The 16,443-nt window shown below is 39.9% G+C and overlaps 1 protein-coding gene across 1 annotated transcript in view; it reads left to right on the forward strand.

Annotated features, from left to right (window-relative positions):
- The first annotated feature begins 539 nt into the window (after nucleotides 1-539).
- Nucleotides 540-16,443, forward strand: part of LOC119739807 — a 44,665-nt gene continuing 28,761 nt past the window's right edge. Inside the window, exons 1-2 of the mRNA XM_038214891.1 lie at nucleotides 540-1,223; nucleotides 12,770-13,020. Coding sequence (XP_038070819.1) covers nucleotides 1,094-1,223; nucleotides 12,770-13,020 — 381 coding nt within the window. The 5' untranslated portion in view covers nucleotides 540-1,093. The remainder of the gene's footprint in view (nucleotides 1,224-12,769; nucleotides 13,021-16,443) is intronic.

Below are 16,443 nucleotides of genomic sequence, written 5' to 3' on the forward strand. Positions count from 1 at the left end.
ACCTTTAAACTTTTTGCCATGACATTGCTGTTTTTTCCACTCTTACAGATGTGGTAGGCCTACACACATTCATTTTGTTTTGAACTAAATTCTGACAACAGCAAGTGTTTCTTGTTTCTATTTTGGAAGTCTTCGCAACAGTTTCAAATAAACTGTACATTTCAATCAGCAAGATGATTTATAATATTAAACTACCAGGAATGCTGGTGAGTATTTTTCCATCTGTTCCAGTAAATCACTGGTTTCCTCAGCGTTCAGTTCAGCAACCGCATGTGTCTGCTGGTAATATTACTGGAGCCCAGTGTCTATGGCACCGCAGCTCAGGAAACACTGTACTATAACATGTAGAACATGCCTGTGAGAAGTTTGTCAATTTGCCAATCTGATTGGCCATCTACTGCCACAGGAGGAAGTCCTGATTGGCCAGTGGATTAGCTCTGTCCCTGCCAATCACAGGCAGCACTGACAGCTTTAGAAGCCCCTCCCACCTCTCTGTATAGGGACTGTTGTGTAGTGCATGCACAGTACATAGTGCATGCATCATAAGCACTGGGACTATTGGAGTAAATACAGGTCCTTGATTGACTGAGAGTAGTTCATGCAGTTGGTAATGTGGTATGCCACGGTCCAGTGAAGGGGATGGTGACAGTGCAAGCCTGGATGAAGTGAAGATAGACGTGTGTATTCTCTGGCTCTTACAGACAAAAGATACTATTTGCGCTTTGATTACACACAAAAGTTAACTTTCTGTACAGCAAGTGCGGGGATTGATAACACAGTGATCTTTTTAGAGGAAAAAATTTGGCACTACAGATTTGTTTGTACAACTCTGCTTTGTGGTGCGTGAATGCCTTTTATCCTCGTTTTTTATCTCTGCGGACAAAACGTGTTACTCCGGAGAGAACAAACGTGTGGTTTTTGAACCTATGGTTAGATAATTCGCAGGAATTTGGTCTGTTTGCGGATCGTTTATTTTTTTTTTCCTAGCTCTTTTATTCGGAAACCAAGCGAAGTTGCCTTTTGCCCTCTCCGTGGGGCAAGTGCGTCCATCTCCTGCTAAGTGTTAGTTTTGTGGGACAAGTAACAAGCAAGCATGGATGGAATTGGAAGAACTGCAAGTTGGAATTTAACTTTCAGAAGACAAAGGATTGTGAATATTTATCTGGCGTGGTTTGCTGCAACAGTGTGCTATGTTTGTCTGGATCCCGTGCAAGCTGAACAAGGTAATTAATTCAATAAGAGAAATACATCAGACAGTGTCAGAGGGTTTACTGTGAACATCTGATATAATATTCATGATATTAAAGGCATACACTAAAGGCATATCCCAAAAGCAACCTACCAAACATGCCAAATTATTATCAAAAAAGTTTACTTGAATTAAACTTAGATCGTACTGGTACTGAACACCCTATGAAATTATTCCATCTGGTTTCCTGTCATTTCTAAATCATGTGAATTCTATGGAAGAAATCAAGAAATATAATGTGATTTCCAAGTAATGTAGTTTCAAGTTAACTTTATAGACTTTATCTAATGATGTTGTTTTCACTTTTCATGATCAAGTTACATTTTCATGATTCTACTGTAAAACTGTAGTTTCCTTTCCAAGAAGATGTGTTTTACACCTTGGAGCTATAAAGTTCACACCTTTCAGGAATTTCTGTAATTTTACACATTTTTATCTTTATGATCTTGGAGTTTTGCTGGCTGGGTTCTTCAAGTTAAAGTTTCTTGAATTCTTTTTTTTTGTGGCGAGAATAGGGCCTAAATTTACAGTTTTCACATTTTCACATTTCTGATCTGAAAATGCCAGTTGTCATCACAAAGTGGTGATCGATTTCTGGTTTTTATATTTTTGATTTTTAAACAAAAAGTTGCTTTCCACTTGTTTTTCCTGAAGACTTTTTTTAGAGAATATATTTTTACCACATTTGTTGGTCTTTTTCATAGGCAATGGTAGGCTGGCCATATAACAAATGTTTTCAGCACAATTAATGTTGTGCAGTACTACTACGCTAAAATAGAAATCAAAGTTTGGACATCTGTTAACTCCATTTTATTTTTATATTCACTTGTCTGGTAAAACTGTTGAAGTCCTGCGCTTTCTTTTGTGCTTCTAGTCCGTGAGCATTTTGTCTTGATTTAGTGTAAATTCCTTTTTACACTAAAGGTGCATATCTCTTCCATTTTGTCTATTCTTCCTTTCTTGTATTAATTTGCAAATTTTTGTAATAATGCTATCCTTGGTCATGGGGCTTGACTCACAAAGCTTTAGTATTCATTTAACCTCGGCATAAAATGAGAATTAATCATGATTATGATGAGATGAGATATCTTTGAGTTTGACCCTGCTATGTATTCTTCCTTTCTTTTTTTCATCGCAAATTTTTGTAATAATTCTATCCTTGGTCACGGTGCTTCGCCTGCAAAGCTTTAGAATTCCTTTAGCTCGGCGCAAACTATGCCAATTAATATCTCTCAAAGTGACGAGATAGTCAGGGATGTCTTCCTTGAAAAGTCGAAGTTGAATTGCCTTGACTGCAGTGGACTTTGAATTTTTTCCCGAGAGTCCACAAGAAAATTCCTCCCAGATTAAAATTCTTGGAGGTTCATCTTGTGTGTACACAATCAGGCACTGCAAACACACGCTCACCTTCTCTCATCAAAAGCAGGTCAGATACATATAGACCCGCTTCACCTGAGGAAAATTACTGATTGACAAACGGGTCATCAGAGTCATAATGACACTGACAAATTTCCAAGAGACGGGGAGTCTGGGATACAAGATGAATGCTAATGACCTAATCTCTGTCCAATTAATCACGGCCGTGCTTGGGGGTTTATTAAGCAAAGATGAGATATTAAATCAGTTGAAGATGCTTGGAGCACCGGCTTGAAAGCTGGGACACAAAACGATGACTAAGCCCCAAGTTATTGATGTAATCAAGTAAGTTATGCTGATTGATGGACTAAAGACCTAATAATCTTGAATCCTTTAAAAGCCACTGTTGATCTTTTTACTTCATTTCCCCGCTCTGTAGCCCATTCATTATATTTAAAAATGTCTGCACTGTCATAAACTTGGATTAAGCCTGGCTACAGGAAGAATCGTATTGGACAAGTTGCCTTTATATGAATGCAATCGTTTCATTTAAGACTGATGAATTGGAAAATGGATCTGACAATGGCTGGTCTTTAGACGGAATATACCGTACTTTAGGGTCTGTAGAAATTAGTTCAAGCTAATTCGCTGCCAAATATGATTTTCTTTCATTTCCTAATAATATCCTGGACAGTTATTCCTCTCTCAAGGAAATCGTGTTTGCCTCACTCTCGAAAAGTATTCTCTTGGTAATAAGTTAAGTAAATAGTTTATCTTCAAGTATAGTTTATCTTCAAATATTTGTTAGTTTCAAGTTAATTGTAAGTAATCGGTAAATTTTCACAATTTGATAACAGTCTAAATGACTTTTTAAGGCAATTGCAGAAGTTGCTTTGAGATCATGGGTTCGGCAGTGGAAACAGTTTTGCCACATTTAAATGGAAGATTCATGTATCATACTATACTTTAAAGAAAATTGGATGTTATAGGTGGTGGGATTTGAGCAGATTCAAGTTATAGACTTTATTCACGAGTCGGCCATATTAAATTGAAAGCGAGATAAAGTCGTCATTTTTTTGAACAAGAAGATGGAAGCAATGAAATAAAAGTTAATTACAAATTTGAACCAGTCTGCTCTGATGAATAATTTAAAATTTGTGATTAAATATACCCAATGTTTTAAGCCACTTTTAAATAAAAAATAGAAAGTGAGGTTTGTAACACACTCCAAATCATAAAATGGTCTGGCACCATCCCACTCAACAGTTTGCTATTTATAAAATAGATTCAGGGAACACGATCAAAAATGGCTTCTTCGTGAATAAGGTCAATTGTGGAATGGGAATGTTAATGTAAATAACGTATAATTATACAGCTTCAAAGGAATCAGAAAAAGAATATCAAATTTAAATCCTGAATTTCTTGGCCTTGTTCCAAATCTTGGGCCTGCTCTTTGTGCAGTGTGTGGGCCTCTAATGAAGACATAAATTGGTTACACGTTACAAATGGTCAAAGGGGATTTATGCCTCCTCACCTTTCATGAAACAAAAAACGTGAAATATTTTACAGGAATGTCAATGTGTACGCTTGCATCTCTAGTTTATTGCCCAGTGGTGCTGGGCCATATTACAAATATTGCCTGGGGACTGGGAGGGGGAATATAACACCAAAACCTAGATACCGGTACCAATACCTTCAGCGTTCGGGGAAATCTACTGACACGCTATATTTAGTGCCTGATAACATCATGCCCAACCTGTCTAAAACATTTACTTTAATCGAAAGTAGCACAATAAGGGACACTCCTTGGCGTTATCTGTCAGGCGATAGTGGTTGCCCTACAGTTGGATAATGAAAATGTTATGCAGGTGTCCCAACTTCTTATTTTGGTACTCGCCGTACCTTTACAATTTTATACTGTAGTCAGGGCGAGTGAGTAGGGCTCCCTATCTGAAGTCCACATGGGCACTGAGTCATTGCAGATCGCTAGAAATCACCTTCAGCTGTTGCCCGACGTATAGTTCGGGGGTTTTGTGCATTGGGATTGGGGTGCTACTTGAACTGCGGGACGTCCTTTATTGGACAAATTCATTGTGAATTGGCCATAGTCCAAAAACACTACCTATAATGAGAACATTGCGTGCCTACCAGTTTCATTTGTTATAAAGCACTTGTACTTATCCTTAAATAGCAGACATTACTACTGTTGATCATATCAAGATTGTATAACCCCCCAGAAAGAAAACATTTTTGCAAAGAGGAGGTAGTAATTGAGGTTTTAGAAATGGAAAACCTAAAAATTTTGTTTCTGATCTGACAAGTTCTCTGGTGCAGATCAAGATCACTTGCAGCAATTATTGCAAACTTGTGCTAAAAAAAAAGGAATTTGAAAGTAACAATGCATTGAAATGTCTCAGTAGAATTGATTTTAAAAATACTTTACATGCATCTTGGTGTGCTTGTTAGCATGAATCATTTTCTTTTACTTTTTAGTAAGCATTTAACTCTTCATGACTTGATCAATCCCCTTTCTGATCCACGTCGTGGTCCAGAGTTTAAAAATGCCAGAAAACCCAAATACCAAGGGTATCCATCAACTTCCCATCAAAAGATCACGGGGTTTACGTGATGAATTTTATTGTGAGGACCCCCACCTTTTAGCCCTCCCTCGCACGCAGCAGTGAAGAAACCACTGTTTACAGGTGCGGTACTTCGTTTTGAATTATTGGCCGATCGGCCCGACCGTGCAGTCGCTGTGTTTATTTTCATTCACAGCGTGCTGCAATAATTTTCCAATGGAGCACTTCACGCAAGAGGCAATGTACTTTTCTTGCAACCCGCAAACTTTTTTCCTCTGAGTGGGCACAAGTACATTGTCTCCTCAGTTTTTTTCAACGACTGTCGAGAACAGGTCGAGGCCATTATTGTTACTGCCAGGTATTTCAAGTCTTAATTCCGCCTCCTGAATTTTCCATTAAATTCCATGGAAACTGATTACTTTGACCTACAGGTAGTGAAAAATGCATAAGATCTCTTCAGATTTCGTCATTTTTCAAGTTTGCGATCTCACTGGAACTGAGTGGGTGTGGGGGCGTAAATTTAATGGCCATCTTGTCAAGTTTACTTGTTTATTCTGGCAATTGTTGGTAAACTTTGCTATTACTGAATACTGATTGCATTTAGTTTGAAGATCGCAAAACACAAGGGATAAGCTCAAGTAGGCCCATCAGGTTTTAACTTTTTTTTGGGGGGGGGGAGGAAGGGGGGATGTTTTTCACAAGCTCCTGTTAAGCACTTAGCAGAAAGTTATAAAATTGTATCAATGAAGGGCAAAACCCATTGCTAAAATTTTCATCACAACAAAATCCAACCAACAAACAACGTTGACGTCTTAAATACAGGCTTTGAGTTTTAGCATTGGTTTTGATTCATCATCAAATATGAAGAGACAGCTGCATGTTTGAACCAATGACTCCCCTATTTTGAAGCCTTCCAATTTAAAGCTAATGGACACCAAAAATGTATTTTTACTGATTCAAGGCCCAACAATACAATAAATCTGGAGCAGGTTATCAAAAAACTTAACTGTCAAAATTTCAGCTCGGTAGATATCACACTTATGAGAAAAATGTGAAAATGCATCTTCATTTTTCTCATCGCAATTAAAGCAAGGTTTCCTTTGAAAGCTGCCCCTTCCAAAATGTTCATCAATACATTTAATTATGGAGGAAGGAAAACTTGCAAACTTTTGTGGTAGTGGTATGATCCCCAGTTTGTCACTCGGGAAAAATAAGTCTCATAATTTTACAGAAATAAAACCAACTGTAAACTCAACAAAATTGGGTCCATTGGGAGCAATATTTGAAAAAAAATGAAGCTGTTTTTTCCTCGAGATAGTCTGGTCCTGACCATCATGAGGAAATGATTGTAATTCCTCTTTTCTTGAAAATGAGAGCATACAATTTCACACGATGCTTGATACTGTTAACTTACAATCAACTAGGATCCAATTTCATTTTGTTAGTTTCGTTTTTGAATGCTCTGCAAATGGCGTCCATAACACCTTTAACATTTTGAGTTCCCAGTTTGTGCCCAGTCCGTTCAAATGGTTACACTTACAGACCTTTTGTTTGCTTGATACTGACACGGGGAGTGAAACGGTATTATGGAAAATCTCCTTTTAATAATTCACAGACCGCATTGAATTACCATTTAATACCAGGCTGATAGAAAAAGGATATTAGATTGTTCCATTTTTTATGTGCTGGGAAAAAGTCAACCGCTGAGACGAGTAGGTCCACCTGTGCCTGGATTGAATGACACTCGGCCCACTGTTATTCCAGAAATCATTTTACACTTGGCGGAATCATCGCTAACCTTGCACCTGTCATTGTATAGGTTCGAGTTTCCTCTCGCGGCCTGGGTGAACAGTGACTGAGCTTCTCGGGAGCTGGTGCTTTGTGAATTCAAGGGGTGTTGAAATCAGATCCGTACATGTTACTGTGCTAGTTTTAGGGGGCCGAGATACATGTACACACACTTGCTAAGGGGCGACAATTGTGTTTGGAAGATGTGTAGTTGGGAAAAAGCACCATAAAAACCAAGGGCGGATCCGGTGGGGGGGGGGGGGGGGGGCGGTGGGGGGGGGGGGAGGATGTGATTTGGAGGCTTAACCACATCTCTGTGACGGACTTGTGTTAATTTTTTATGTAATGGAAAAAGATAACTGCATTTGCTTTGCCTGTAATTTTCAGAAATGGATGGATTTGGAGGTTAGTATTTTACAGCAGATATTGTAACACTTTCCTGTTCAACGTTTTGTGTTTTGTAGTCTGGTTCCCTGATCCTACTTCTAACGAAATGGAACAATTTATAGACCTCGGGGAATTGTGAGGTCAGGGAGCCAGACTAGCTGGCTTGCACCTGTTCATGGATATGTATAGCCGATTGCAAACAAAATCTGGACTTGGTAAATTGGGGGCAGTATTTGAAAAAAGTCAGTTTTTTTTCCAACGATGGTCAGCCATCCATCATTGGAAATTGATTCAAAAATTCTACTTTTTCTTGAAAATGACAGCACACTAAGTGCCATGATTTTACAGGATGCTTTAGTCTGTCATTCACTAACGGTCCTTTAAGGTATTTTTCACAATAATTTGGTAATTTGTTTTTTTATGTTTGCAAATGTATATTATCTTTTATCTAAGTTCTCTAAATGATGTTAGTGCTCATTATTATAAATCTTGATTTATTGCTTCAGGCCTTTTGTGTTTGTATGTGTTGATTGCAACACCCGTCCCCCCACCCAAGAAAACCTTGGAGACAAAATACCCAGCCAACACCCTTTGGAAAGTCCTGGATCACCCACAGCTCAAAATGCGCCTTATGAAGACCTGATGCATTGTGATGTGAAAGCATATCACACCTGCTCACACCGGATTCAGGGGGTAGCACTGCAGGAAGGCATAAGGGGTGTTACAAGACACCATAACGTCTTCCACCTTGTGGACATGAGTCACATATCAAGTCATTTTTTTTTGCTCTTTTAATTTTACCTGGAGAGAGTGACGCTGTTTGCAATGCAAACGCTGACAATTCTCCAGACACAAACAAACAACCCTAACAAACAAACAAAAAACACCAAAAAAAACAACAACAAAAATCAAGAAACTTTGTATATATTTGTGTAGTAATAGAACTTCCCAATTATTATATCCAACCAAAAATCGAGGCCAAAGTAAAAAAAAACCCAGTAATGATGCATATTGCATCCCCCATGCTATTTTTCGAGGTTCATCCATAAAAATAGATCCCTTTTTCTATTGTTTTGGATTTTTCTAGCAATAAAAAAGTTATTCACTGTTGAACGAGTTATTCACTTTTGAATGCGACATCAACTGAAAAAAATTGGTCCATGTTTAGTCACTTTTTTTGAATGCGACATCAACTGAAAAAAATTGGCCCATGCTTTTTTTTGAATTGTTAGCTGCCAGACGATGTACGTTAATGAACGGATTAAGAGCCAGTCTGCTGGCAAAGTGGATCTGTTTGTGCCCAAAACAAAAAGGAACCTTACTTTTTTTTCTAGGGTTTCAGATGCTCAAAAAAGGGGCAAAAATAAGTTCTTTTGGTTCCAGGTTTAATTTCTGATGGTAGTCATCTTGAAAATTTATACCTCAATCGTTTTAAAAATCAAAGGGGGAAAGATTTTTTTTATTTTGATTCTCTTTTTTTCTTGAAATCTCTGAACATATACAACAACATCGTGGGATCTGAAACATTTTCTAGGACAGAAGAACAAGCTAAAAAACAAAAAGATGATTGGAAAATTATTGTAGATTTTGAGAATGCATGCCAATTGCAATTAGCTGCCAGGAACGTACATTACATGTACTACTACAAGGACGTTTACGAACAATTGCTTGCCTCAAGAATAACTTACACGTATAATTAGAGGAAAGCTGTACTGACAAAATAACCAGATGTGACCCTACTCACTCCAGGAAAGTCGATATGCATGATTTGTGTACAATTTTACAAGGAGGACTTTCACAGACTGTGCAGATCCATGGCTATTAGAGTTAACAAATTTTCATACTTTTGAAGACCGCGCACCAGTGCCCGTAGACACATTGAAAACGCATAATGAAAACAGATTTCTCCCCAAAGTTGCTGTTTTCCTCATTCCGGGCTTTATGAAACAGGATATCCGCCTGAGCGACTCCTGTGAGTTTAATTCCGAAGGCGCTGGGCCGTGAAGAAGATTTCCAGCGCTTCACCGACCACCCTTGTCACCCTTCAAACAGCCACTTGCCTATCATCCATAATCTCTCCTGACATCAAGGCCTCTCTTGTTATATGAAGCATGTACTCCACCGACTGTCAGTAATGTGATAATCCACAGCTCCATAACGCACCAGTTATATGTTCACCCCTGAGGCACATGTTAGCCCCCTCAGGCCCCAATGTGTGGCAATCCGAACCCCTTCTTTGTGGACAGAAGTTTCTATTAAGCCGGTGCTAAGTGGATTGGGACAGGAGGTGGCAAATATTTAGGGCACACAGGAAGTTTTTGATAACCCCTTGATTATCTCTCACCATGCTCTCTACTGAACTGATTTGCACTCTTTTGTTTATCCCCCAGCTAAGCTTATTTTCCTCTGTTGGCACACAATTAGGTTGAGAGTGTTGTGGTTATGGCCCCATTTTGATTGTGCATTGTATGTGTGTTTGTGTGCACACTGTTCAAACAGCACATTGCAAAGACTATTTTCAAGAGAAGGAAGTTGATGTTTACTTTGCATTATGTCCTAAGTGATTAATCAGTGAAGGGGAGTTCAGGTTTTTTTTCTCCTACAGCCCACTATTGTGTCTACCCATCAATGGTGTTATTTTTATTTAAAAAAGTGCAGTTACACATGCTTCTTAGTCATTAACTAAATTCTTGAGTGGTAATTTTCAGGGCCTGCACTTTGAAACAACAAACAATCCAGTGGCCAAAAAAGTCCAACTTTTTTTCTCCAAAGTCCAAGAGGCAAATTAGTCTGTGTAACTGCAGCTGCACAGGATGCATGCAGACCAACCACCAACCGATGAAGATGTGGCAATTCATTTGACAAGCACTGACACTGGCCCATGATAAAAGGGGGGGGGGGGGGGAGATGTAGATAATTTCAACTTCAGAGAGTTTTTTCTCTGTATTTCCTATTTTTATTCGTTCTGAAATCTGAATCATTGCACATTATTGAAGTCTCAGATGGATGACATATTGCAATCTATACTGTTATTGTGTGGTAATGTTAACTTTATTTTGGATTGGGGGGGGGGGGGGGGATGGGACTTTTGCACTGCACCCAAGAACTTCTTGGCATACGTGTACCTCATGATCACATGCACTTTAGCTTGAATATAGCATGCGAGATGTGCTCGGAATTTCCTGGATCCCAGTGTCAAAGTTCTCAAGAATGTATTTGATGCATCTTCTTGTTGATATTATAACACCTCACCCACAGATTCTGTGTCTTGATTGGCCGAGAGCGAGTCACAGTTACTTTCTAATTTTGCTATCTTTCTGTGCACGGTCAAAAGTACTATACCCGTAGCAACCAAAGTACTATACCATTGGCAACCAAAGTACTATTTCCACGGCGCGGTATTTGTGTGCAAATGGATGCTTGTGTGCGCGTTGCGCGTAGCGTGTATTGTTCCAAAGAGAGCGCGCCGCAGACTTGGGTTCAAACATTTCGTGAAGGGGTAGTTTGGAAGAGAGAAATACATTTTCCACCAATTTTGTATTGAAATTGAAGTTTATTTCAACTGTGTTCAGATTTAAATAATTTAAAATATTAAAATCAAGCAGAATCTGTGGGTGAAGTGTTATAAAACAAATATTGAATGCTTTATCTCGTGGTGAAGTAAAACTAGCCTCCCTCGATGATCCATGGACCATTCTATTTTCCCTCGGCTTCGCCTCGGGAAAATAGAATGTCCATGGATCACCTCGGGAGGCTAGTTTTACTACACCACTCGAAGCATTCAATTTTTGTATACTAGCGCCCTACCATTACAGCAACTTCACCACGCTTGTCAGGGACTGTCTGTATTAATAGGGGAACAAAATCAACATTTCAGAATCCTGTCTTGGACTAGACTCTCTTCCTTGCTAAGGACAAAACACAGTTAAAAAAAACCTTCAAGCTGAATCAGAACAGAAACCACACACAGCTCATAAAAAAAAAAAAAAATCAAGGATGATGACAGGGGGTGGACTTCCTCCAGAGGGAATAATTACCCAATATCCAAATACCTCTGTAGGGGAGGTAAGGTCCCCGGTGTTGGGAAGTGTTAGCTGACACACAACACACAATCTCTGGAGATTGTTTCTTTATTGCTGGCAAATGGTCAGTGCTGGTTCCCCCCCCCCCCTTTCCCTCCCAATCAGCTATTCCTTCCCCCAACCCTTCCTCCAACGATCAGACTCAACCCTGTTGTTTTCAGAATGTTACTCAACATGCACTTTTGCATGTCGGCCTAATGGAGCTTTTGCAATCATGCATGCTGCATATTATATCGCAGCGCTGCGGTACGAGCAAGAACAAAAATGTGGTGTGATGTTGTTTTAGCCACCAGGTTTTAGTGCGGTTTTTACCCCAAGCAGTGCCCTGCGGTAGATTTGAGAAAAATGCTGTCAAGTTGCAGGTGTAAATTACCATATTTTTTGTTTTTAATTGAGGGGAAATGGTCCTAGCAAACCCAAGGTTGTTTTGGCATACATTTGGGTAGAGAGTGCCTTACCTACCAGAACATGATTGCAGCCTAGAAGATAGTTTGAAGAGAGTAAATCTGTCAGTACATCATCAACTCACTTGCACTTTGATCCATTTCCCTCTATTGTGTTAAAAGGCCTTCATATGGGGGGTCTCAAAATAAAGTATGCCCATTTTTAAATGTAAATTATCAGTAATGTCCTGAATATTTCAGAAAGCGGCAACAACTTAGGCCAGTGTCCTCTATCCAATGATATTAATTTTGATTACGTCATTGTCATGGATGAATGAAGAAACAAGGCCTCTACTCTATGAAAGCGGTCAAAATCAGCACTGTGACGACAAGTTAGTACAATGGAAAAGTGGTGATAGGGATAATGATTAGGTGCTTCATTGAAATGAGACGATCTTTCTGATCACTAACAATCTTTAAATTCATTTTTGTGGGAGTTGCAGGATAAATTTGTGGTCCTGTGCCTTCAACATGACCACCATTTTTGTTAATACACAGCTCACATCGTCGCCTCATGTCTATGAAAGCACATCTTACCATTACTTGGTCTTGAGGCTAATTCACCTCGTTTTAACTATCACGGTTTTGTTGAGACACCGTGTGCAGGGGCACAGATATAATAGATAGAGAATCCAAAATGCCATTTCCTGAAAGAACGTCTTAACAATATTGGAAAGTTTGGTTCAAAGTGGTTGAATTGGTCTCTGAATGTATTGCCTTCAATAGTCAACACCTCAACCTCCCCTTCTTAAATTCTGGATCCCCATGGTCACTCAGTTTTAAATAAGCAACTTGGCTTCATGTGAAATTGCAAATATTTTTTTTGATTACTGATTACTAATTTTTTTTAAAACCGTAATTAAATCAAACTTCTTTCAACCCCAGGTTGTTCAAATGGCGTGACGGTGGGCTTTGAAGCCAGTCACCGACTAGCAGCCTGCTCCGGGTCTTGGCAGGGTCACGTCCGCAACGCCAGCTCCTTGTGCGCGGCAGGTTGGGACGTGTGCAGCTGGGCGGACGAGAGCATCTTGAAGTCGGTCACGTGGGTCGAAGCTGTGTCGCTTCCTGGATGCTATGCGTACAATGCAGCGCAGGACAGGGGCCAGTGTGGGCCATGCACGGAGAACACAGAACAGGTGAGTGGACACTAGGGCCAAATTTCTTGGAGAAGCCAAGCACATGGTGTTCTGCTTACAGAGCCTTAATTTCTGTAAGCAGCAACCATAGCAAATGGTACGCTAACCTCAGAGCCAACATTTGCTTTAACTTATGACCAGTGGCATTACTAGGGTTGAAATTCTGGGTGGCATCTGGGTTACATACATTTGTCAGAGGGTAGGGGCACACTGGAGGCAAATTTTATATTTTACTTGTTCAATTCAACATTTTAAGGGGGGGGGGGGATGGGAAGATCTGTGGCATGTGCCCTCTCACCAACTAACCAGGGTTGAATGTTACCCATGTCTTGACCTGTCTTGTTAGTGTGAAAAGGGGTCTCCAAAACTCGGGGTTCGATCCGAGTCCAACATAAAGATTTTGGATAATGTGAAAGGGCCAGTTGCTTAAATTTTGATGCGGGAAGGAGTTTAGGATAACTGGTATGCAATTTGGACAATTCATGCACTCATCAATGAATGTGTGCTGTTTGTTGGACCTATGCAGTAACAATTGGCACAGTTGGATTCGATATTTGCCATGGGCAATTTTGTTTTGGTAGTTGGCATTGCGGTTCTCACATCGAGGTTACAGTGTTGACAGTGCAATAAGAGGCTGTTGCATCAAGCTGTTGTGAAAAGAAAGCAAGAAAGAAAATGTTATTCTGTCCACACCACAATCCTTGTCGGCATCTGTGTTGTGTCAAACCCAAGAGCAAGGACGCAAACCTTAATCCTTAGGTCCTTGCTTTCTTGTCAAGCCCCGACCTAAATACTTTGATCTGTTTTTCAAATCTCCATTAGTTCCTGGTTTTAATACCTGGGTATTGATATTGCTCACATGTCCCCTTCCAACCCCCCCCCCCCCCAACTAAATCTGCGTCCCATTCCCCTTGATGGATTATTAATGGTGTATACCATCACAGCCCTGTTTAGAAGAATAATATTGTCGTATAAGGTTCGTCCTTATTTTTGTGGGTATATCAGGCCTCCGTCAGGGAACCGGTCTCTACATATTTTCTCAAGAGAACGTCCGGACCTTGCATTGTTTGGATGGCTTGGTTGGGGCCTATCAATCCATCATAAAGCAGTCCCGCTTGATTATTTCACCTGCTCTGCACCTGAGTCTTTACGGGAGGTTTTTCCCTCCCGTTGGAGGCCGCTGCTTCTCTGTAAGATTTTATTTTCGCAAGGGGGTAAACTAGGCTCATCCCCTGCAGAGACTAGAAGGTTTTCGTGGGTGAGATTTGTCCGGATTTTTCCAGATTTCAGGTTGTCTTATAAGGACTTTTCCCCTGATTTCAGGATTTTTGTTAGGAATCCCTTTTGAAATCTGGAATTTTCCAGTGGTTTTACTGTATAGGTGTTTTCACATGACCTATAAATGATATTTGTATTTTAAAATTTAATGGGTGCCTATGCTTTGGGCAAATACAAACATAAAACATACTCCAAAGATACGTTCCTCTGGGGCCCTGGCTGACCCTCAAAACTCTTTTCCCCCCATTTTTGGTCAGTCTCATACCAGGATTTTTGTTTGCAATCAGGTCATGGCAGTGAGAATTTGAAAAATTTTGGTACCTTTTAGAATCCTGTTTTGTCCTGGTTGCCATGGTCAGTTTCTACGGCAGTTATAATTTGAAAATACAGTGAAGCAAAAAATGTAGTTTAGAAACAGCTGTTAAACTGTGTATGTTCTATTTTTCATTTTAAACATTAACAGTGCAACTTTTGAATGGAAGGTACATGCATCGTGGAAATCTCTTCATTTTTAACCTGTCAGTTCTAGTCCTCATCGTAAGAAATCAAGCCCTTTATTGGCTTGTTCCATGTTGGATTTGCACACTTTGTTGTCAGATGGGGCTTCTTCCGTGTTTGCTTTTCTTAGCCGCCCGGGAATTCTCCTGTCTTTTCAACAGTGCATGGTGGGGCTTCCACAGTTTACAGGCTTCCTATACACGGAGGGTTGGGAGCCTACCAATTTGTCGCAGCAATCTTGCACGGCTGCGTCAGGAAGTTTGAACATTCGAGCCCCGTTCCTTTTTCCGTAATGCCCCCTGAAGATAAAGCTAGTGATAATAGGGTCGCAGTGTCGTTTTTTTTGTATCCAAACATAGCTGCTTGACAATACACCCGGCCGGGGGCCGCCTGTTTTCCCCGGTCCCCATTGTCCCCGCGGAATTCCGCTCCATGTAATCCCCTTGTTGGAAATGGCTCGCCAGTTTATCGGATTCTTTGCGGAGTTCCTGAACCGTGTTATTGTTATTGAGCCTATTTGGTGCCGCAGCCGGGGCTGTTTGCCCAGCGTGTTTTGTAGAGCAGAATATTTCTTTTCTTCTTTTTTTCTTGTTCCGAAAGTAGACCTTGGAACAGGCGAGGCACTAACCTAGCCTTGTGCTTTGGCTTGAGGGGGGAGGTCAAAAGAGTGCAAATATCGTCGTCGGGCGCTGGTGGTCGCGGCGATACTAAAGCGATCTTTTGTGGAGATAATTTGGGTAAATACAAACATCAATTAATAACAGCGTAGCGGGGGGGTTTCTAGAAGGGTTTCCAGAATGTTAAAGTAACAGTGTATTAGAGCTTGTTAAAATTTTCAACATTATTTACCCGTGCTAATTAAGGATTGTAATTAATTGCTTTACCCTGAGGCATTGGAGCTTTCTCGGTATAAGTATTAGCTGCTTATGTCTCTAATTACGTAGGTGGAAGAACCCATAAAAAAGTTTTGTCCGATCTAATTCTTAACTCTCATCCAAATCATGCTTGGCAGCAACTCTGACCACCCACACTCTAGTCTAACAGCTCTAGCGATAATTGTGAGCACCAACTTTTGACTACTAGATATCCCAATTTAAAAACTTTTTTTTTTAAAGGGATGGAAGACAAGTCCTGTGTTTCCTCCAATGCAACACTTGCTGTGTTATCTACACATAAAATAATCCAAAACAGAAATACAGCCTCAAAAAAAATGGTACAATCAGAAAAAAATTGGTTAAATATGAAATTTCAAAATAAGTCATTCTTACTTGGCATAATATTAAAGAACAAAGACTGGGCTTTCCAATAGTGTTTGTTTGATCTTATTTGCTTTTGTCAATTCAGAGATATAATCAATTTAGTGCGATACACCAAAATTGATTTTGTGCCACTTTTATGCATGGGCAGATTTGTTTCGAGTACTGTGCCATGCTGTCTTGAAGCTCACAAAAGATTGCAACTTGGCATAAGAAACAAACTCGATTTTTGTGTTCCGCAGTAAACTGGAGTTATCTCTGGATTGACAAAAGCAAATGAGATGAAACAAAAAGTATTGGAAAGCCTGGTCTTTTTTCTTGAATGTGATGCTCAAAACGACTTACCTATGTTGAGTTTTAATATTGAAAAAAAAAAATCGTTTTCGATTGT

Source organism: Patiria miniata, unplaced genomic scaffold (assembly GCF_015706575.1).
Source record: "Patiria miniata isolate m_02_andy unplaced genomic scaffold, ASM1570657v1 HiC_scaffold_4, whole genome shotgun sequence".
Taxonomy (NCBI): Eukaryota; Metazoa; Echinodermata; class Asteroidea; order Valvatida; family Asterinidae; genus Patiria; species Patiria miniata.